Source organism: Sarcophilus harrisii, chromosome 1, assembly GCF_902635505.1.
Source record: "Sarcophilus harrisii chromosome 1, mSarHar1.11, whole genome shotgun sequence".
Classification (NCBI taxonomy): domain Eukaryota; kingdom Metazoa; phylum Chordata; class Mammalia; order Dasyuromorphia; family Dasyuridae; genus Sarcophilus; species Sarcophilus harrisii.
The window spans coordinates 15019387-15043322 of record NC_045426.1 but is presented as its reverse complement, the minus strand read 5'-3'; the positions used below and the strand labels follow the sequence as shown (position 1 = coordinate 15043322).

General features: G+C 43.6%; 1 protein-coding gene across 1 annotated transcript in view; it reads right to left on the bottom strand.

The window, feature by feature from the left end:
* Window positions 1-800: 800 nt before the first annotated feature.
* Window positions 801-23936, bottom strand: part of ITPRID1 (ITPR interacting domain containing 1) — a 122787-nt gene continuing 99651 nt past the window's right edge. Inside the window, exons 11-16 of the mRNA XM_031952687.1 lie at window positions 19111-19193; window positions 14798-16096; window positions 5439-5566; window positions 4064-4175; window positions 3006-3353; window positions 801-2200 (exon numbers count right to left, since the gene is read on the bottom strand). Coding sequence (XP_031808547.1) covers window positions 2144-2200; window positions 3006-3353; window positions 4064-4175; window positions 5439-5566; window positions 14798-16096; window positions 19111-19193 — 2027 coding nt within the window. The 3' untranslated portion in view covers window positions 801-2143. The remainder of the gene's footprint in view (window positions 2201-3005; window positions 3354-4063; window positions 4176-5438; window positions 5567-14797; window positions 16097-19110; window positions 19194-23936) is intronic.

The window sequence follows — 23936 nt, the reverse complement described above, 5'->3', positions numbered from 1 at the left end:
ATTTAAAACAACATTGATCACAGAGCTGCCTCTTGGAGACCTCTCCCAGCTTTCTTCTTGGTCTCCTATTATAGCACAATGCACATGGTCACCTTTTCAAATATTTGAGTCTACCCCCAATACCTGCCCAAGCTACACGAGTGCTTTGGGGACAACTTAATGTTGTCAAGGAAAATATCGTATCATTCAAGTTTTGAAAAAAAGCCAATTTTTATTATAACTTAAAAAAAAGATCTTTAAGGCAGGCCATGTGTTATAGTGGAAAGAACATGGGTTCTCCAGTTAAAGGGCTTGGATTCAAATCCTATCTCGGATGCTGTTTAACTGTGCAATCTTGGGAAATTACTATACCTCTTCAGACCTCAGTTTCTTCATCTGTAAAATGAAGGGATTGGATTAAATGGGTTTTAAGGACCAACCCAGAGGCCAACAAAGAGAAATAGGGCTAAAGAAATGCTCAAAGCATTGTTGCTCATTCTCCTGGCAGACATCCCTTTGCTACACCATCATTCAGCAACATCTCTTCTTTTGACTTTCTCTCCATCTCTCTTTACCCCTTAGCCAAACCCTTTTTCACAGACATTTACTCACCCCTAGGATAATGCCAAAGTAAATGCTTAATTCAAAATGCTACAATCAGGAGCCATTTCTAAAACTTCCCTAACACTTTCCCCTTCCCACTCAAAAACAAGCTCCTTTGCCTCTTATTATATTGAGATAACAACTGGTAAGTTCCCAAATTTCTTCTCCTATCCCTCAACCCCACCATCTTCTCTGTTTTTGTCCCAGCCTGGACTATACATTTCTCTTCTTGTCAAAACTACCCCCTCTACCAGCTCTTTCTTCCTATCCTCTCCTGATTTCTCTAGTTTTTCATTTCCTCTATATCCTTCATTTTAACTTCTTTTTATCCATTGTCTCCTCCCCTGGTGATTGTGCATATTCTGAGCTATCGGTCCACAGCTTTTGAAATCTTTTTTTAAACCTGCCAATCCTTCAAGATATTATTCTATAGCCATCCTCCCTTTACTAGATAAAACTCGAGGGGAAAAAGAGTTGTCTATTTTCTCCAAAGTCACTGACACCTCTCTCTGGCCTCCCATTCACTTCTTAACCCATACAATCTATCTTCAGTTCCTGCCACTCAACTGGAACTGTTCTCTCTAAGGTCACCAGTAATCTCTTCTTCAGTCTTGCTCTCTGAATAGCTTCCATCACTATTGATCATCCTTTTATCTTGGACACACTCTCCTTCCTTAGCTGCTGTGACTCTTCTCTGTCCTAGTTCTCCAGGATCACTGTTGATGACCCTTCCATTTTGGATACTTCTCTTCCTTAACTTCAGTGACTCTTTTCTTTCCTTGTTCTTTCTAATTCCCCTTTTTTCTTGGCTGCATCATCATCCACATTCCTTCATACCCACTAAACACATAATTCTTTCCTTGTCTGAGCTTCTGAAGGAAAAGTTGGGAATCTAATTGGTTATGGGTCCTCCTTACTCTGGAAATAGGGATTGACTTGAGGTCCATCTACCTGAGCAATGGTGGGTAGTGGTTAATGTACTGGTCTTCGAGTTAGAGGAAGACTGGCTTCAGATCCCACCTTTGATCATTTTTAATTGTGGTTAATCACTCAACCTCTCTCCTTCTCAGTTTCTTCTTCCATGAAAAGGAGCTAATCACTCTTGTACTTCATGCTTGGCAAAGTTATTGTGAAGCTTAAAAGAGATAATATTTCTTAAGCTCTTTGCAAACTTTAAGTCACTAGGTACATATCTGTTAATCTTAATGATTAGCTGGAGGCAGGAGGTACAAGACCTGCGTGTATTAAGGGAAATGCAGGTTTAAAGAGTTCCATTGTATTTATTATTAATCATTTCTAGCTGCATAGGTTGAAAGTAAAGTCAGTTGATCTTAGAAAAATATGATCATCCCCACTCCCATCCCACTAAATAACAGTATTTTTAAAAAACAATCTATTTTCAAGTGGATCCTGGGGGCGAAAGAGGAAAGACTTTCCCCAAGGCAATGTTACCAGCTTCCCACCATCTCTATAAATGGAGGGGAATCTCAGAACTGATGTGGAGGGGGAGGCTTGTCCAACAGCAAACACATCATCTGTTTTTGTCTCCTCTGTCGTTCCATCAATTTTGTCCATCGGCTGGTTCGTTGCCAAAAGAACTCTTGAAAGTCTTCTTTAGCTGGGAAAGAAAACAACCACCACCTCGTGATCAAGTACATGAAAGCCCTGAAGATAAATGATTTGGGAAAGCCTGCTGGCTGGGCTCCGTAAGCAGATGAACCAGCAGATACATACCACCAAATCTAAGGGGCCCCTGGGGGACAAAAGGATCGGGTAGGGGCCATATTGGTCTGAATGTTGGTAATTCCAAATAAGAATTGGTTTGAAAGGAAAACGTACAATGATATACACTGGGAAGGGATCAACAACAATATAACACAACAAAAAATGATCTGATGCGATAATATCATACGACATAAGGTTTTCTAGAAGGGATATTTGGGGAGGAAAAAATATGTTTCTGTTCTTAGACCAAGATGGGCATGACTTGGGGCACTAAAAAACAGTTAAAGATATTCTACAGAAGTAGCATTTCCTGGGTTTTTTTTTGGCACATTGTAGGCACCCAAGGAGCAAACTATGTGTCAGATTTGGGGGAATACCTGAGTTCAAATCTTGCCTCAGATACTCACTAGTTACATCCCAGGCAGGCCATTTATTAATTACTTCACACCATGTCATCTCTACTGTCACACAGCAAGGATGTATCACAGGCAGGACTTGAACCATGTCCCTATCCACTAAACCCCCCTGTTCAGCCAGCCTCATAGAAGCATAGGATTATGGGACCCTCAAGCCCACTATTAGAGCTCCCTTTATGGATATAAGAAAACTGAGGCACAGATGGTTAGCCAGCACCATCTCACTGCCCAAAGAAGAGAAATAATTCTAATTTTTTCAGCGATAACGGAACACACTCTTACTTTGCCAAAAAAGCCTTTGAGGTCCATTCGGCTCTGGCTGGAGCCCGTTTTCTCTTCACTATTCACATGCTGATCCCAGGAAGCTGCTGAAGGGTCTTGCTCTGCTAATGCTGGGGGTTGGAGGGCCATCTCTGGGCTGCTTTCTGGGGAAGAGCAAGTGAGGGCACATGCCCTGGTCTCTTCTGGGAGAAGAGACCCTTGACCTTTGATGACAGGACTAGGAGCCCTGGGAGACACAGTTTTGTGAATGTCTGAGTCAGCATGGAAAGTTGGCTCGTTTCCTTCTCCCCAGTCAGAGAGGCCCAGTTCTGAACAGAGCTGGGATTGTTCTTCTAAAAGCTGGTCAAACTGTTTGAGGGAAAATAGGAGAAAAACAGGTAAGGCACCAATCTCTCTAGGTGAGAAGCAGAGCCCACATTATCACTCCCTTGCTCAAGTCCTTCAATGACTCCCTGATATAAACTCTTCTGTTGGTAGGAAAAGTTCTTCCAGCCCATCTTTCCTGACTGTTTTCACGTTATTCTTGATCACTTATTTAAAGTTCCATGCAAACAGGTCTGCTTATTGTTACATGCAAAACAACTTAAGTCAATTCACCAAACTCTGGAAACCAAAAAACTCTACTTTGTAGACAAATGCATTTTATGAGATGAAATATAGGAGGAAGGCTTGTAATTTCATTTGCATAGGGAACTCCAGGTGAGGAGATTCCCTCTACCAATACAAGTTAGCACCTTCACAGGAACTGAGAATATCAGAGATGTCAAATGCGGTCAGACCCAGACTGAATGTATTTGGGAAACACTTAACAACAATAAATAAAATACAATAAAACACAGAAAATGTCAGTATGTGGTTTTCTAAGTCAATATGTAAGGATCCTTATGTAGAGTTTAAGGAATCTCACTCCTGGCTGAGTGTGACCCCACAGGCCTAGAACTCTAGGAGGTTATTTCTTGCCCAGGCTCACACAGCCTTGGCATAGTGGAAGGGAAGGTAGCCTTGGAACGGGAGACAGGTCTTAAGGTGTCATGGAAATAGCGGCCAACGTCTCATACCAGGAGCATCCCCTCTTGAATCTGCCGAACTCGGTCACTGAGCTGGAACTCCAGCTCCGCTACCTGTTGGTGCAGGTCTTGACGTAAAGTGTGGAGCTGCCTCATCTCCTCCCTGCAGGTGAATAAAAGAACAGCAGCATGCAGATCATCTTCTAGGAAGAAGTTTTTCCTCCATCTCTCTTTTCCCCAAACCTATTCAAATTAGTCCTTTGAAATTACTTAAAACATCCCCTTCATTTATATGCATATGGTCATATTTTGTGGCCCAGAATTATGATTTTATCCACATGGAGAAATATCAGTGTGGAAATTCTCTTTGCTGATGCAAATCCCAACAGATGTGTAACTTACAGGAGAGTTCCTGGAGACACTGAGGTACCAAGGATCACGTCAGAGGCAGGATTTGAATACAGATCTTCCTGATTCCAAAATGAGCTCTCTATGCATTCAACTCTGTTGTCTCTCAGTGCTAATGCCCCATGACCTTGCTGTGTCTCTATTCCTGCTTTCTGTGCTTTTTCCTCATCCTTCCCCCAATTCTATTCCCTTCTAGAAATATCAGCTCCATTTCTTTTTCTTAAATTAAAATCTGAAAAGTCACTTGTATTGAAAATGAATACCTACGTACCAGTCAACTTTTACTTCAGCCAAAATTCTCATTATCCCAACCTCCTCATGAAACTTGGAACTCAACTTTTGTCTCCCAGGTCTTCCCCTCCTCTTTAGGGCGCTTCTTGGCTACCTTTACACCTTACTCATTTTAGCTGCCCTTATAGGTTATTTTCCCCCAGGAGGCTGTAAGGATGGTGACTGTCTTCTCTGACTATATATGAATGCCTAGCATTTAGTATTTTCATATTTAGTAAATTCTTTGTTTGTAATGTCTCTCTCTGTCTCTCATCTACCTACTTACCTACCTACCTATCACTATCTATCCATCCATCCATCCATCCATCCATCTATTTATCTATCTATCTATCTATCTACCTATATTTTGTGTCTATTTTTCTACTACCTATCCATGTATCATCTACAAGGCAGAGCTTTGTCCAATTCCATAAGGCCATAAACTTTTTGTTACTATTAATCTTGTCTTCCTTCCCAATTCTTCTCTTGCCAAAATTTCTACTTTCAACATTTAGTTATTTATTCTTCAATAAAATCAAGAACACAGATGGAAGGAACAGGTTTCCTATATTAAACTCTGGGTATGAGAATTATAGAATCACAGATATTACTAGAATGAAAAAGAACCACAGACGTCATCAAACTCAATGCCATCACTTTACAAATAGGGAAAGTGAGGCATAGGGTGGTGCTTGGGTCGATGGGTAAAGGCTTGTTTCCATCACTGATGCAGAGCAGTCAACATTACCTCCCTTCCTCTGACATATCACTGAAGGCATGTGCTTGTTGCTTCATGAGGTGATGTCCGATCTCCTCTGAGTGCTCCCGGAAACTCTGACATACTGTTCTCCAGATCTCCATGTCCTGTACAGTGCTCTGTGAAGAAGCAGAGAGAACTCAGAGCCCCTTTGCTTCCTGGTAGTCTGTTTCGGAAGCACCCTCTAGCTAGCTCCCTTAAACCTTGATTCATCCTTCCAAGCTGTTTGGATTCACCTGTTAGGGTAGAACTCTGACCAGAAACCAGTTATGAACAAGGCAGAGAGCTTTTGCCTTTTCAAAGTAGACACAGAATGAGGTAAAGAATAGAGATTTGTGCTTGCCATCTAGGGGAGGGGATGGAGGGTAGGAGGGAAAAATCAGAACAGAAGTGAGTGCAAGGGATAAGGTAGTAAAAAAAATTACCTTGGCATGGGTTCTTTCAATAAAAAGTTACTATAATAAAAAAAAATAAAATAAAATGGAGCAGAAAAAAAAAAGAATAGAGATTTGATTTGTTGATGCTGTTTTACAAATAAGGGATATGATGCTGAGGAGTGAGGTTATCTATCTAGCTATCTAGCTATCATCTATTTATCTATCCATCTATTTACCTACCTATCTATCCAGCCATTATTCTATCTCTCTATTATTTACTATATTTTGTGTTCCATCATTTTTTAAATGATGTCTATCTCCCATTTAGGGTTTTATTGGCAGAGATAACTGAGGTGATTTGCCATTTCCTTCTTCAGTGCATTTTACAGGGGAGGTAACTAAAGCAAACAAGGTAAAGTGAATTAAGAGTCACACAACTAATATGTGTCTGAGACCATATTTGAACTCAGGAAGAAGAGTTTTCCTAACTCCAAGCCCAGAACACTATCCACTATAGCACCTAGATGCCCTTATTGTAACTTACAGAATTTTACATACATATATAATATATTACAGTATATTTTATAGAATATTATTATATATTAATTATTATATGATATAAATAGTATATATTAATATTTATTGTATATTTTATTTATGTTTATAATTTATATATAATATATAATTACATGTGTATTATATATTACATATATCTTACTCTATGGTTTTATTACATATTGTATAATTATATGTATATTATAATCTATTATGATATAGAGATGTTGTTGAGGCAGAGAGATGAAGAAAAAAGCAGTTGTGTTTGTCAGGAAAGGAGGAGCATTTGGACTTGAGGACTTGGGCTTTGTAAGAGATTCCCAGTGGCCACAAGATTTTCCATTCCCTGTATAATTTAAAACTCAATTCATACTCCATTTAAATAGATTTTAGAAATTATAAAGGTATGAAGAGAGTCAGCATGCTTGAGGTCAGGATTAAAGTTTTAATTAGGGGCTGTTTGTTCATGCAATGTGAGGAGGGCTTAAAGGAAGTGGGAGTGTTTAGTCAGGGGAAGAAAAGGTTTAAGGGATCTGACAACTAAGTGGAAAGGCTGGTATGGGAAAAAAAGAATCAGATTCTTCTTCTTGGCTAGAGGAGTCAGAACTAGGAACCCTGGACGCTCATTGCAAGGAGTCTGTAACACAAAAGCAGTCCAGCAGGGGGATGGTCTGCCTCAGAGAAAGGGGCTGGCCTTCCCTGGGGTCTCTGAGTAAAGGCTGGGGGACCACTGATCTGAGGAGCTGTAGAGGGGAGAGTTTCTCTCATAGGCATTGGTTGGATCAGGTGGTCTCAGATCCCTTCTATCTCTCAGATTCTTCTTAAAGAATTGGTTTTAATATTTTATTTCAATGTTGTAGGGAACTCCCAGATGAAGAAACTTCCTCCACCTATGCAGGTCACCACCTGCTCAACAAGAAGTCTTGAAGAGTTGCCTAGAACATGGAGGGAGATCTAAGACGATTGTCCAAGGTCACATATAGCTGGCTACCAAAGCACCAAAGATGGATCTTGAATCTGGGTCTTCTAGAGTTCTCTTTCCTGTACCACATGTCCCTAACAATGTAGCCCTAAATGATGTCCATGCTGGTGCCCTCTCGATTGGTTTGGGTCTGGGGGCACTGGTTATTTTTATACCAAAAGCTGGGGAGCATATTTAATTATGGCATCCTTGCCATGGGTCTTGACCATTTCAAAGAGCGCCTTAATGACAATTAGGGAGCCTAGGATGTAATGGAATAAATGCTGGATTCAGAAATAGAGGCTACCCCTGTAACCATTTCCTGCTGCCTGGGTAATAAAGTAACCACTTTAAACTTATTTTCTGTATTTATAAAATGAAGGTGAGAATGTTGGAATTGATTTCTTTATGGGTCCTTCTGGCTTGAAATTACATGAACTCAAATTGCATTGGAAATATATTTGATGCATATATAAAAATGTTTGCAGTAGCAAGGAACTGGAAATTGAATGGAGGCCCATCAGTTGGGGAATGGTTGAATAAGTTATAGTATATGAGTGTTATGGAATATTATTGTTCTGTAAGAAATGATCAATGGGATGATTTCACAGAGGCCTGGAGAGACTCACAGGAAATGATGCTGAGTGAAATGAGGAGAACCAAGAAAACGTCGTACACATCAACAGCAAGATTATGTAATGACTAACTCTGATGAATGTGGTTCTTTTCAAGAATGAGGGGATTCAAGGCGATTCCAATAGACTTGGGATGGTGAGAGCCATCAGCATCCAGAGAGAGGATTGTCGGGACTGAATGTGGATCACAACATAGTTTTTTCATCTTTTTTCTTGTTGTTTGCTTACTTTTTGTTTTTTTTTCTTATTTTTTCCTTTTAGATCTTATTTTTCTTGTACAGCATGATAGAGATGGAAACATGTATAGAAGAATGGTACATGTTTAACATATATTGGATTACTTACTATCTAGGGGAATGGTGGAGGAAGAAAGGGGAAAAATTTGGAACATAAAGTTTTGCAAGAGTGAATGTTGAAAACTAGCTTTGCATGTATTTTGAAAATAAAAAGCTATTATTAAAAATAAAATTATAATTCCATCTCAAAAAAGGAATATATTTAATGTAATCTGAGATACTTCTAAATGATTTCGAGTCAAGTCAAATTGAATCATTTGTGAGAGCAGACCACAAGTCTGTCATGGCAAGGGATAAAATGGGAGAAAGAGATCCTATTGTCTTCAGTATGGGAGAGATCTTAGAAATGTTTGCTGGAACCATCTCATAGAGGCTAGAGCCAAATATTAAATTGCAATGTGAGCATTTATACTTCAGAAACAACACTGCAAATCAGGCATTTATTTATTATTATTGATTGTCTAGACTTAAGAACATATTGAAGAATATGTTAATAATTCAGCTTAAACATGAAAATGTGTCCTAAGGAGTGGAACCAAGATGGCAGAGTAGAGAAGCATCCATCTGAGCTCTCTCAATATTCCCCTTCAAATAACTTTTTTTAAAAATGCTACAAATCAAATTCTGGAGTTCCAGAGTCAACAAAAGGTCATTATTCCGGCCCAAGACGACATGTTGTCTGGTTGTTTCAGTGTATCTGACTCTTTATGACTCCATTAGGGGTTTTGTTGGCAGAAATTACTGGAGTGCTTGGCCACCGCCTTCTCCAGCTCATTTTAGTGATAAGGACCTGGAGCATGCAAGTCTAAGTGACTTGCCCAGTGTCCCATTGCTAGTAAGTGTCGGAGACCAGATTTGAATTCAGAGAGATGAGTCTTCCTAATTTCAGGCCTGGCACTCTGTCCACTGTACCATCAGCAGGGAAAACAAATAGGAGATTGAAAAGGGAAATCTGTGACACGGGGGAGAAAGTTGGCCCAGAGTCCAGATGGATGAAATGCCAGTGTTGGGATTAGGTGGTGGAGACAGAAACCAGAGATGCTTTGGGAGTTCCTGGAACAGGGAAGACACCTGCTTAGAAAGAGATCACAGAGTAACCCTGTGCTAATGCTGGACATAGGACCAAACTTTGATTGGCAGACCCATTGCCACTGGCTTCTGGGACATAATTCAAGAAGAGAGAGGTCATGCTGGGATGGGAGCCCTGAGGACAACTATTTACCAACTCATTGCCTATTCCCACATTGGGGTCACAGTTCAAGGGTAGAGAGAAACACTTTTAGTCAAGAGGGAGTAGAAGCATTCTAAAATGTTTATAGCAACTGCCCTTGTGGTGGCAAAGAACTGGAAATTGCAAGGATGCCCATCAATTGGGTTATGGCTGAAGAAAGTGTAATATATGATTGGGATGGAATAATACTGTGCTATAAGAAATGATGAGCTCAGTGATTTTAGAAAAATATGGAAAGGCTTGAATGAAATAATGAAGAGCAAAATGAACAGAAGCAAGAGAACCTTATATATGGTGACAGCAATATTTTAAGAATGACTTTGAGCAAATAAGTTATTTTGTTTTTAAATTATCTATAAAGTACTTATGAAAAAAGACAATCTGCCTCTGGAGAAAAATCGATCAACAGAAGTATGTATAGAATAATTTTACACTTTTATGCCTATTTGTGTTTAATAGTAGCCATCTCTAGGGCAGGGAATGTTGGAGGGAAGAAAGAAAAGGAAAAAATTACATGATAATTTGTTGTATATTTGGAAGGAATGGTACGTTGTGCATAGCAGATTTGTAGTTTCATGTACAATCGTCTTGTTTTATTGTACTATGTCATGGAAATGTTTGTCTTATTCTATAAATTTAAAAATAAAGAGATTCTAGATGTATGTTAAGCACCCCCCAATTTCATGGCTTTTATTAATACAGCAAACATCTCAGAAGATAGTGTATCAATGGAATTTTCTAAATGGATTTTTTGAGGAAGTACACATTAGATTTGTAATAAAATAGGTTCATATTGGGGAGGGAGAATGTAGAAGCCCAGTTTGACTTCCAGCCCCAAGGTATCAGAGAACCTGAGTTATAGTATTATTTCTAGAGCACCAAGGAACAGTACTGATAGCAATCTCAAGGCATCAGGGGCTCTTTCTGACTAAGGACCAAAATGCATACCCAAAAGAGCAGTGAGCATATGTCTCTCTCGATCATACCTTGTAGACACTGAAAGCTTCCAAACCCCAGAACTATCTCTGAAAACAGTAGTATGAAAAAGCTTGACACTCAAGACAGAGTATCTTCCTCTAATTCTCACCCAGAAGAAAGACCAACATTAACATAAAGCTCCAAATCAAGAAATAGAGTGGAAAATGAGCAAACAACAACAACAGAATCTGACCATAAAAGCTACCACGGTGACTAGGAAGATCAAGCCACAAACTTAGAATAAGACAATGAAGTCAAAACAGCTACAAGTGAAGGTTGAAAGAAAGTCAATTGGACAGAATTCCAAAAACAATTCTTGGAAAAACTAAAAATAGTTTCTAGAATCAAATATGAGGGGTAGAGAAAAAACTAATTAATAAATGAAAGCAATGTGAGAAAACTATAAAAATACAATTAACAGCTTGGCAAAATATGGACAAAAAATACTGAAGAAAATAACACCTTAAAAAACAGAATTGGCCACGTGGAAAAAAAGAAATACAAAAGTTCACTGAAGAAAATGATTTCTTGGAAACTAGAATTGGATAAGTAGCAACTAAAGACTCTGTGAGAAATAAGGAAACAAAACAGTTACAAACTGAAAAAAAGAAGAATATAAAATATCTCAGCAGAAAAACAACAGATAAATAGATTAAGGAGAAATAATTTAATAATTATTGGATTACCCAAAATCAACAATCAAAAAAAGAGTCTAAGCAACAGATATCAAAAAAACTATCAAAGAAAGCTGCCTAAATATTCTAGAAACACTGGGAAAAACAGTGAGATGATTGAGGCCAGTTCCAATGATCTTGTGATGGAGAGAGCCATCTACACCCAGTGAGAGACTTGTGGGAACTGAGTGTGGACCACAACATAGCATTTCCACTCTTTTTGTTGTTGTTTTCTTTCTATTTTTTTCCTTTCTGATCTATTTTTTTCTTGTGCAGCAAGATAATTATATAAATATTGGATTTAACATATATTTTAACATGTTTAACATATATTGGATTATTTGCCATCTAGGGTAGAGGGTGAGGGGAAGCAGGGGAACATTTGGAACACAAGGTTTTGCAGGGGTCAATGTTGAAAAATTATCCATGCAAATATTTTAAAAATAAAAGGTTTTAATAAAAAACATTTTAAAAATTAAGAAAAAGAAACACTGGGAAAATAGAAATTGAAAGAATCCATTGATCACACCCTGAAAGAGCTTTCAAAATGAAAAGTCTCAGGAATAATATAACCAAATTCTAGAGCTTCCAGGTCAAAGAGAAAATACTTCAAGGAACAAGAGAGAAATCATTTAAATACTGTGGAGACAGTCAAGATTCCAAAATTTTTATCAGCTACTACAATAAAGGAATATAGGAATTGGAATACAATATTCCAGGCAACCAAAGATTTGGAATTATAACCAAGATTAAACTACCCAGAAAAACTGAGTACAATCCTTTAAAGGAAAAAAAATATATTTAATGAAACGGAGAACTTTTAAGCATTCCTGATGAAAAAGCCAGAGTTGAATAGAAAATTTGACTTTTAAATACAAGGCTCAAAAGAATCATAAAAAGATAAACATGAAAGAGAAATCATAAGGGACTCAATAAGGTTAAACTGTGTAGTTTTCTATATAGGAAGATGATACATGTATCTTCTAAGACCTTTATCAGGGAAATTTAAAAAAAAGACTATATAAAATGAGAGTGTGGGAGTGATTTGATTATGTTGCATTATGTAAAAAAAAAAGAAATGGATGGGTGAGAAAAAGCAATGTAATTGGAGAAAGGGAAAGGGAAAAAAAATTGGGGAAAACTAATCACATAAAAGAAACACACAAAGAAGAGCTTTTACAATAGAGGAGAAAAGGGTGAAGAGGGATGAGCAGTGCTTGAATATCATATCTAAATTGGTTCAAAAAAAGGAAAATACATACATACATTTGTGTACACACATGCACATACTCAGTTGATAAGAGAAATCTTTCTTATTCATCAGGGAAGTAGGAAGGGAAGGGGTTTATTGAAAGGGAAGGTAATGAAAGAGAGGGCACATTAATGCAGGCAGTAATCTGAAACAAAGCAGATTTGTGAGTAGGGACAGGATAAAAAGAGACATAAGGAGAAGGATAACCAGAAGAAAATAGGATGAAGGGAAATACATAATTAGCAATTGTAACTATAGGTGTGAATGGAATGAGCTCATAAAGTGAAAGCCGATAGCAGAATGGATTAGAAACCCAAATCCAAAAATAAGTTATTAAAAAAAAAGACAAAAAACAAAAACAAAAAACCCCCAAAACACTCAAAACAAAGAAGCACCATTAAAACAAGGAGCTAGAGCAGAATCTGTCATGCTTCAGCTAAAACGAAAAAGACAAGGGTAGCAATCATGATCTCAAACAAAGCAAAAGCAAAATTAGACCTAATTAAAAGTGATAAGCAGAAAAATTACATCTTGCTAAAAGGATCCATGGACAGTCAAGTAATATTAATATTAACATATATGTACCCAATGGTATATAGCATTCAAATTCTTAAAGAAAAAAGTTAAATGAATTACAAAAGGAAATAATAAAATTTTACTAGTGTGTTCCTCCAATTTTTTCCTCTCAGAACTAGATAGATCTACCCATACAATAAATAGGAAGTCAAGGATTTGAAAAAAAGTATTCGAAAAGTTAGATAGGAAAGATCTCTGGATGAATGGGAATAGAAAGGAGTATGTCTTTTTTCTGCTGCATGTAGTGTAATGCCAAAGGTCACTTTTAATGGGGTGACCAGTTCTTTCATTTGTGCTATTTCGTATTCTGCCTTAAGGTTATGACCATCCCCTCTTAATGGTTGAGATAAAGGTGTTATAGACATTCTTTAATGTCATTAGAATATCAGTAACCTCCATCTATGAGGCTATCCCCACCTACATCTCTGCATTATGTCATTGTTCTTGTTATACCATAAAAGGCTTGCTGTCCCGGCCCTGGGATCCATTGGTCCCAGTATTTCTCTCCATTTAATAAATTATTGAATTGGTCTCTAATCTCTATCTTGCTCAGTTTCTTTTGACATTACAGTAGCACTTTCACAAAAATTGACTTTGGGGATATAAAAATCTTACAACAAAATGCAAAAAAGCAGAAATATTAAATGCATTCTTTTCAGCCCATAATACATAATAAAAGGCCACAAAAGCATAGATGAAAAACTAATTGGAAACCCCTTGATCCAGCAATATTGTAATATACCAAAGAGATCAAAGAAAAAAGGAAAAGACTATATTTGTATAAAAATATATATAGCAGCTCTTTATGTGGGTGAAAATTTGGAAACTGAGGTGTTGTCCATCAAATGGGGAATGACTGAACAAGTTATATTTATTTATGCTAGATTGTGCTGAAATTCTATAAAAAAGAACAAGCAGGATGGTTGGAAAAACATCTGGAAAAACTTATATGAACTAAAGCGAGCAGAATCAGGAGAACATTGCGGTAACAACAATATTTCAAGGATCAATCGCAAAGACTGAGCTACTCTGTCCAATATAGTTCCAAAGGCTCTATGTTGAAAAATGCTGTCCACCTCCAGAGAGAGAATGGATAGACTCTGAATGCAACTTGAAGCAGAATTTTTTAAACTCTCTTTTTGTTTTATTTTGTTTTTGTTTTCTTTTGTAACAGAGCTAATATGGAAATCTGTTTAACACGCCCTCCCTCACATGTAAAATCAAAATCCAAGTGCTCACCTTTTCAAGGGAGTGGGACATGAGGGAGGGAGGGAGATAATTTGGAGAACAAAAGTTTAAAAAAGGATTGTTATTTTTACAAGTAATTGGGGACTATTTAATGAAATAAAAGATTGTAAAGTGTGTTATATCTGTAGGTATGGAGACAAAGAGAAAAAAAGAGAAAGAGACAGGAAGAGAAACCAAACATCCTGACACCCCTGGTTATGACAGCTTTGTCCCTTCCCAGTTTTTCTTGTCCTAATTATTTCTTTATATATTGCATTCCCTCTCTCCCCCATCCAAGAATGGAAGCTGCTATAGGGCAACTTGTCATTTTATCCTCAGCACATTGTCTAGAGCACGTGAGGTTTCTAATAAATGCTTGTTGAGTGGGATTGGACCAACAGGACAAGGCCCTGCCATTAGCTGCTGGGGAGAACCAAGCTATTCCTTTTGGAGAGCAGTCTGACATCCTGAAGCCCAAGAAGGGCAAGTCTTGGAGCCAGTTTTGCTAACTCCAAGGTCACCTGTCTCTCATGGGCTACATGTCTCTCCCTGGTTACATTGAGAATCTCTGTAAAGATACAAACTTACTGGAGAGATCCCTCTCATCACGGCCTCCTGGAGGATCCTCACGGTCCTGGAGAGCTGGGCCTGGAGGTGGCAGTACGAGCAGGAAGCCGTGCCCGGGGGCTGCCAGGCCCAGGGCCGGGGATGTTGTCGGCAGCAGCAGCAGCAGCAGCAGCAGCAGCAGTGACAGTGACAGCAGCAGCCCTCGCCATGCTTGCACTGGAGACCGGGGACCGCCGGCTTTGAGGCGGAGGCTGGCTGATGACTCCCTAGCATCCCGCTGTCGAGGGAGACAGAATGGGTGAGATGATGCTGCCTACGTGTGGCTGAGCCGCAGCTCGAGGCAGGCCCCACACTCTGCGATCCCGGTTTGCGTTTTACTGTTTGAACTGAAGCTTCTTTGGTCTGCCTTTCTCTGGCTCCTCTTCTTGGTCCCGCTGTGAGGAAAGCCTCGCTCCTGGAGAATTCTGAAGGTCTAAGAAGAGGATCTCCCGGGTTCTCTCTGGGACCTTCCCCTGCCGCGGTGCTGTGGATGCCAGCCACCAGCTTGGACGACATCTGGATCGTCACAGACCGGAAAGCCCCGGGGTTTGTTTCGGCCTCCGGGATCGGGTGCCTCGTGCTTACCTTCCCTGAAGCCTCGAGCCCTGGGCTACTCCCACGTCTACATCCACTTACAACGTCCGAGTTGGATTCATAGGTTTCAGAAACCTCATTAAGGCCACCTGATGGAGGAATGACTTGACTCTGTGTGGCTGGTCCCTGCCTTGGTGCAGTCAACATCCCATTTTCTAAGGGGGATCCCAACCTGCTAACGTCAAGGTCCCATTGGCCGGCCTGCCCATCTCCCGGGACCTCCGATCCAGATGGACAGTTATCCATACGAACTGATCCACCTTTATCACCCATGATGCTTGGAGACCTTTCCATGAACACTTCTTCAGGCTCTTCTGCCTGTGGGCTGTCTGTCTGGACATCTATTACACAGGCTACCATAAATCCTCCAGGATAGTCACACTTGGAAGTGATGGCGTCTCCTTCAACCTCACAGCTACTATGAGAACTTGGAGGCAAATTCAGTCCTTCCCCAGTGGGGGTGTCCTTGAGGGGTCCCTCCTGGCTTGACTGTTCTGCTGATCGAGAATCCTCCTCTTTCACAGAGGCAAATATCTCTTGTTCCCGATCGCTCTGGCCTCGGTTCAGAATGGGCAAACTCAGCATGCCTTGGGCAGCACCTTCAGTCGGTTCTTGTGGGTGCTGCTGGGGGGATCCCAGGGAGGGACTCTCGGCTCCTTGAGTTCCACTGCTAAGGCCCTGGCTGGTCTGTGGGAGAGACCAGGAGAAAGGCAAATGAGATTAGAAAGCTCAGCCTGGGTGAGCCATAAAAAGGGTCATTCCCCTACAGGTGCATCTTCAAGTAGAAAGAGAGGCTTCCTTCCAGTCCCTTTCTGCACTGATTTCCCTTTCTGTTATTCAACTTTTCTATTTTTAAAATCAATAAATGAATAAATAGATGGCTGACTACTGAGCTCTTAGGTAAGTGCTATGGACATATATAATAATAAAAATAATAGCAATAATATTAATATTAATAATGCTGTGTGAGAGGAGGCAGGGAGGCAGGATCCCTGGGTCACAGAGGTTAGGAAGCTAGAAGAAGACTAGGAAGATTAGAGGAGGGCAGATTCTGGAGGGTTTAGAACACCAGACAGGATTCTAGATTATCCTGGAGACCATAGGGAGCTACTGGATGAGTGTGTGTGTAGCAGGTGGCTGGGGGTGGGAGAGGGGTGAGTGATGCAATCAGACCCGCACTTTAGGTACTTTGTTTAAGTGCTGAGTGCGGGCTGGATTGCGAGAGGGAGGGAGAAGGAGCCAGGCCGGCTCAACCATGTCCAGTGAGCTCCGCCAGTTGTGGGGCCTGGAACACAGCTGTGGGAATGTTATAAAGAACAGGGCATATGGAAGCAATGTCCTGAAGGGGAAAGCCACAGCCCTTGGCAACAGATGGGAGATGGGAGCATGTGAAAAAGGATGAGGAGGTGAGAATGTCACTTAGGTTGCCAGCCTGGGGAGCTGAGAGGTTCAGGAACTCTCCACACAGTTAGTTCTTTAGCAACTGTGAACTTGGGAGGAAAAAAATGAGTTTGCTTTTGGACATATTGAGTTTAATACGTTTATAAGACATCCAGTTTAAGGTGTCCAAAGGCAGCTAGATATGTGAGACTGGGGTGTCAAGAGAGAGGTAAGGGCTGGATAATTCGATCTGGGATCAACAGCATAAAAATGAACACTGGACAGATTAAAACTGCTGAGAGCATCGTTAAAACTGTTGAGATTGACAAGCAAAATAGTATAGAGGGTGAAGAGAGTCATAGGAGGAAAGAATCATAGGAGATACTTATGGTTAATGAGTATGAGCTAGAAAAAGATGCAGCTGAGGACACCGAGGAGCTGCCCCAGAGTGAGGGACAGAACGAGATGGCAGGGCATGAAAACCAGAGAGGAGAGAAGCTCCAATATGAGTGTCAAAGGCTGTGGAGTGAGCAAGAAGGATCTGGACTGAGAAAAGGCTGCTGGGATTGGCAATTAAGAGATCTTTGGTACTTTTGGATAGTTGTGGTCAGTCCAATGATGAGGTGGGAACTAGACTGTCAAGAGTTAAGGAGAAACAGAGACATATACAGAAAGAGAGAGAGGAATGGAGAGACACAGACACAGATACACGCAGAGAAAGAGAGAGAGGCAGAGACCAACAGATACAGAAAGAAAGTCAGAGAGAAAGAGAGAGAGAGAACGAGAGAGAGAGAGAGAGAGAGAGAGAGAGAGAGAGAGAGAGAGAGAGAGAGAGAGAGAGAGAGAGAGAGAGAGAGAGAGAGAGAGAGAGAGACAGAGAGAGAGAGAGACAGAGACAGAGAGACAGAGAAAGAGAGACAGAAATGCAGAGAGAGATAGAGACAATGAGTCAGAGACAAAGACAGACAGAGGCAGAGAGAGAGATGAAAGGAAATGGAGGAATTCTCAGGTAGTTCATCCATAAAACTGAGAATGCCAGTTATTGGGGGTGCAGGAATCAAGGGAGGGGATGAGAGGATGGGAGAGATATGTGCATGTTTGTAAGCAGGAAGGAAGCAGCCTAGACAAAGAGAGACTGAAGATAAGTAAAAGAATGGGGATGGCTGGAGAAGATGGGATGGCAATGGATCCCTTGGGCATGTAGCGAGCTCCAGGGAGAAGGGGCTCCAGGGAGAAGGGCCACCTCTTCATGGGAGATGGGGAGAAGGAGATTGTGGCAGCAAACTTATTAGTGCTGTGGAATGAGGAAGAGGAGGAAAAGGGAATTCAGAGCAAACAGCCTTGATTTTCCCAGGAAAATACGAAGCAAGGTCCTCAGGTGAGAGGATGTGGGTCCAGGAATCCCTGGGTGGTTGGAGACGACATGGAAAGGCGAGAAGAGCCACCGTGATGAGCGAAAGGGTGACTTGATTAGGGAGGTGGAGAGAGATTGCCTTCCTCCAATAAGGACCGATTTAAGGTATACGACGTACATATGCAGGGAATCCCCTCAGCCTGGGTTTATCATCTTTTCCCAGCTTTATCCTACAACAGAGGGTTAAAAGCCAAGGTAGCAAAAATGGGGAGACCAAGCAGGGCAAGACCAGGGATAGGAGAAGGGCTCAGGGACTCCAAGGAAGGGGCCAGTGTAGCACGGAGCTGATTCACCAAAGGGTCAAGATAACAATCATGCTAATAGCTGTTTTAGGGTTTGCAAAGTGCTTTGTCTGTGGGGGATGGCCCAGGAAAGAATTTTGGGGTCTGCAGCTCAGAGATCCAGCGTGGGCAAAGAGCAGGGTTTAGGGCAGAACCCAGAGAAGTGGATTGATTGTTATCAGAGGAGGGAATTTCGGAGCTCATGAGCATGGATGTGGCGCATTTGTGGGTGACGGCAAGATCAGGGCTGACTCCATCCCTGTGTGTGGCCGTAGGTCATAAGAAGCAGATAGATCGGGTATGGGGGAAGTAGGTGATTTGGGGGATGTTGTTGCCCCTTAGCATGGGGGCCAGAGTTAGGGTCAGGGCCGGGGAGCAATCGGGGAATGGAAGCGGCTCCTGCTTTTGCCAGGAAGGGGCCCTTTGTCTTCTATGTTATAGCTGAAATCAGTCTCAGAGCAAGGTGGGCTGGGGCCTGCCCTCAAGTGGAAGTGGCTTCATTCTGTACAGGCAACGAGAAGGAGGTTCACTATTTGGAGAGGGAAGAGTGAGGAATAAAAATAAGTCTGGTCTGGTCGGGGACCCAGCGTTTCACCGACCCCTCCCAGAGACTGAGGGGCACCTACCTGTAGAGGAAGGGGCTCAGAAGGTTCCTCCAAGAAGCCGCTGCTGTCGGACTGGCAGCTGCTGGTTCTCGTCACCCCGGCCCCTAGGGCACAGAACGGAGGAGCAAGAGGTCAAAGGTCGGGGCAAAAAGGAGTCTGCGGCCAGTTCTGGGCCTGACAGTCAGATAAAGGCGTTGCTGGGGACGCCGTGTCGGAGGTCGGGAGCAGGAACCCAAAATGACAGGTTAGAGGGCTCAAAAGTTCATCTGGGGCCTCTGAATGTGGATTAAAATGTAATAACCTCCAGGGGTCCCTTCTGTGTATATAAAATACACATTCTCTTACTTTGTGTTTGTCTAGATACACACGTGGTGCTAGAGGGAGAGAAGGTGGATCCATCCTGGTGTTTCACAACCACTGGTCTCCTCCTATGGATTTTTATGAATTAAAAAAGTACCATTCTGAGAATGGGGGGAAGGGATCCAGGGGCTGCCTCTGACTTTCAGAGGATCAGGAGAGGGAAAAATGAAAGAGTCCCTGGTCTAAGTGGACCCAGGAGGTGAGAAGGGCCTCTCGGCAAAGCCCCTACCAGGCAGTGTGGCTCAGGGGGCAGCGCCAGAGAGTCAGAGAGATCCGAGTTTGAATCTCACCAGATTTAAGTCTGTGCCGTTCTAGATAAGTCACTTAACTTCTCTGGGACTCGGTTTCCCTGGATGTAAGATGGGGGCTTCTGGATTCCCAAGGGTCCCTGCAGCCCAAGCCTATCATACTGTGCTAAGAACGAGGCCACCTTGTCCTGGGGGAGTCTCCCCCCTGGGGGACACACAGAGGCAGCGTCTGCACAGGAACCAGCCGGCGGGGAGGGATTAATCACCAGGGGGAGACGCCCGGGGGCCTCCTCAGCCTGAAGCCCCTCCTGGTTCTTGGGCCCTTGGAGTCTGGCCCTTTTCAGGGCAACGGTTCTAAGTGGAACAATAAGCGCAGAAGATCCCTGAGGAAATCCCCCGCCCCCGCCCCAAGGGCCCCAGAGCCCGGGCCCTCGCTTCCCCTCCTCCTGCGGCTCTCCCCCCGGCCCCAGGAGCGGGAGCCCCGGCACTTTGGCGGGACGGCCAGCAGGTGGCAGCAGCCGACAGACCACGGAGCCCCGAGCCCGGCGGCCGCCAGAGGAGTGTCCAGCCTGAGCAGCAGCTGCAGAGAGCAGCCGGGGGCTGGGGGTGGGTGGGGGGGGGGGCAATGAGTGGGCGCCTCCTGTCTACAGAGGAGGAAGTCAAGACCTAGGGGAGGCAGACACAGAGACACAGACAGAGACACGGGCAGAGAGAGACAGAGAAGGAGAGAGAGAGAGAGAGAGAGACAGAGAGACAGAGAGACAGAGAGACAGAGAGAGACAGAGAGGGAGAGAAACAGAGACAAAGAGAGAGATAGAGACAGAGACAGAGAGAGAGACAGACACAGAGAGAGAGAGACAGAAAGGGAGAGAGACAGAGAAGAAGAGAGACAGAAAGAGACAGACACAGACACAAAGACAGAGACAGAGAGAGAGACAGAGACACAGAGACAAAGAGATGGAAATACAGAGACAGGAAGAGACAGAGACAGAAAGAGACAGAGAGAGAGAGACAGAGAGAGTTCCACATACATAGAGACAGATTCAAAATGAGAACTAGAGAGACACAGATGAGATTCCCCAGGAATCTTCCTTAGGAAAGCTCTGAATCACCAACAATAAGAGAAGAACAAATTCAAAGAAGCCCGAGGCTTCATGTCCCTCAGAGCAAACTGGCAAGAATGACCACAGACGGAAACCTGGCAGCTAAAAAAGGAACTCGCTGGGGCTGACCTTGAAGCCAGAACAACCCGAGTTCAAATCCCGCCTGGCTGTGTGGCCCTGGACAAGTCACTTAACCTGACTCCCCCTCAGCTCCCTCATCTGTAAAACACAAAATAAGACCAAGACAGGTCACCCGCAGGAAGTTCTTGGGGGCTTCAGAGCCTGGTGTCAATTAGTTTGTTTCTTCTGAAGTCACTCAAGTATTAATGTCGTGTGACCCAGCGAGTCCTCGGTGGGATGCAGGCCCCCAATAGTAACGCGGGGCCTCCCCACCAGGGCTCCCGGCCCCCAAGGGCAGGGCTGCTCAGCCGGGCTGCAGGGAGCAAGGGGCAGGGACAGCTTTCAGGAGGTCTTGGGGGGGGGGTCCCATCCCATCATTAGCATTTCCTGCCATTATGGATGCAGCCACCCCGAGCCTCTGGGGGTGGGGCCCACAGGCCCAGTGCACCAGGAAGGCCAAGGGCGGCCGGGGAGCCTGGTCTGGCCCAGGGAGTTGGAGGGAAGGGGCGGGGAGCAGCCGTGCTAACGTGGATCTGATCATTGTTCCCCCAGCAGGAGGGGGGGCGCAGCAGGGTGGATGGCAGGACGCCCTTGCTGGCCAGGCCGGAGCATCCTGGGAGCTGCCGGGAGGGAAGGAGCAGGGCCCGGGGCTCTGGGGCTGGTTGGATAAGACAGAAAGAAATGGCCCCCGTCTAGCAGAACCTCCATAACGGCACTTTCTGGGGCCAGATCCCATCTACTGGGAAGGGCGGGAGGGACTGCTTTCGAAAAACACTGCAGGGGCCAATGGGAGGAATTCTGGGAAGAGAAGAACAGTGAATCTAATGATGCAATAAAAACAGCCCCAAAAGGTGTCAGCGCATCCTAATTGCCCATTTCTGTCCTAACACAGATGAAACGGGGTCACAGGACCATAGGTCTCGACCTGGAGGAAATCTCAGAGACATCAAGCCCAGTCCCCTTTTAGAGACAGGGAAACTGAGGCTGATGCAGCAAATGGCCTGATTAGTAAATGACAACAACAAGAACTGGAACTCGGAACTGGCCTGGCTCCCACAGTCTCCAGTAAGGAGGATGGAGCCGCACCCTTGGGTTCTATGACTTCTTCGAGCTCCACCCATTTGTGGACACATGGGCCTCTCTTCCTTCACGCTCACCAAATGCTCATCCACCTCCCTTCTGAGCACTGGTTTCCCCCAGAGCTAGGGCCCAAGCCTGCCTGCCTGCCTCCTTCCTTCCTTCCTTCCTTCCTTCCTTCCTTCCTTCTTTCCTTCTTCTGAGGCAGTTGGGGTTAGATGACTTGCCCAGGGTCACACAGCCAGGAAGTATATAAGTGTCTTGAACTCAGGTCCTCCTGACTTCAGGGCTGGTGCTCTATTCACTGCATCCCCTAGCTGCCCCAAGAGCTCAGGCCTTTGTGTCCCCTTTCCTTTGCAGCCTCCTGTCCTGATACACATCCGAGTCCCACTTTCAGAAGGAGGATTCCCAAGTCTATATACCCTGGCCTGATCTCATGTGCAGCCCCACACCCTCTGCCGTTTCCATCTCCGTCGGATGTTCCTGAGGCATCTCCACACTGGAATCCACTCCCTCTCACCAGACGGGCCTAAATGTCCCTATTTCCGGGAGGCACCAACCCTTGGCCGCCCACCTTGCTCTATAGCCTGGAGGTCATCTCCCCGACTCCCTCCTCTCTCTCCCACTTGCCACATCTAACTCGGAATCCTGACATCCTTCCAAAAGCTCCGTGCCATCGACAGCCGAGGGTTTTCCTGAAAATGGCCCCTTGAGACCGTGCAGAGAATCAGGGTTCAAGTGCCATTGCTATGATGAGAACATAGATTTTTGACCTGGAAATCAGTCAGTCAGGCCACAAACACTTATTAAGCACCTCTTGTGTGCCAGGCACTGGGCTACAAAAGCAACATCACTCGCTAAATCCCTCCCTACTGTCCAGGAGCTTATACTGTAAATATATTGTAAATATTGTAAAGGGAAAAGGTTACTTAGAAAATATCCCGCTTAGCTCCTGTTTTGCAGATGAGGAAATTAAGGCTCAAACAAGTCGAATGTCTCCTTCACACAGTTGGTGAGTATGGGAGATTGGAGCGCAGTCTTCCTGACTCTGCCATCAAAATTCTAGTCTTTACACTACTCTCCATCTCCTTAGGAGATGCGTTATCTTGGACCAGTCACTTCCCCCTCTGGGTGTCAGTGGGTCATCAAAATAGAGGAGACTGAACTAAAGGACTGGACTGAGGTCCAGCTCCAGATCCTCTGCTCTGGGTTCCAAGGACTTCAAATGTTTCCTCTTATTTTATCTCTTCCTCCCTGCAGTCACCCAGGCTCCTAACGCGGGACTCTGTCTTGGACGTACCCTTCTCTCTCCTCTCCTCATTTGCTTATATTGGATATATTTGCAATGTATTCAGTGCTCTGAGAAGGAGCATGGATTGTACCCGTGCCTCAGGAACTAACAAAAATCCCCAGAGAAGAGCTGCAACATGGCAGGTTCCTCTTGGTCCAAAGACAACGATGAGCCCATTGCCCTTCCAGGCACCTCTTCTGTCTCAGGACGTTCCCCTTTACGCCATTTTCTTGGGGTCAGGGATTGGTAAAATGTGTGTTTAGGGTTGGTCCCAGCGCCAGCATTCATCACAAAGGAATAAGGAGGCCGGAGAGGACATGGTTTCAGTCAATCTCATTAGAACCCACCCCAGCCCAGCCCGTCTCCCATCCCCGTCCATTGAGGTGAGTCTCTGGGTGGGCAGTTACATGGTGGGTCTGATCTGATCGCAAAAAGCTCCCGATGAGGCCTTCACGCAAGAGAGGGAGAGAAAATGTGATCGGAGATGAGCGAGTCCAGAAAAGGAGGTTCTCTCAGTATGTGTCGAGAATGAGAAACAACATATGGAGCGGGCTCAGGGGTACCTGGCACCCATCTGATACTGGCACCTAACGGATACCGTGGAGGAAAGCCAGAGTTGGCGCCACATGAAGGTCTCCGGGGCATCAG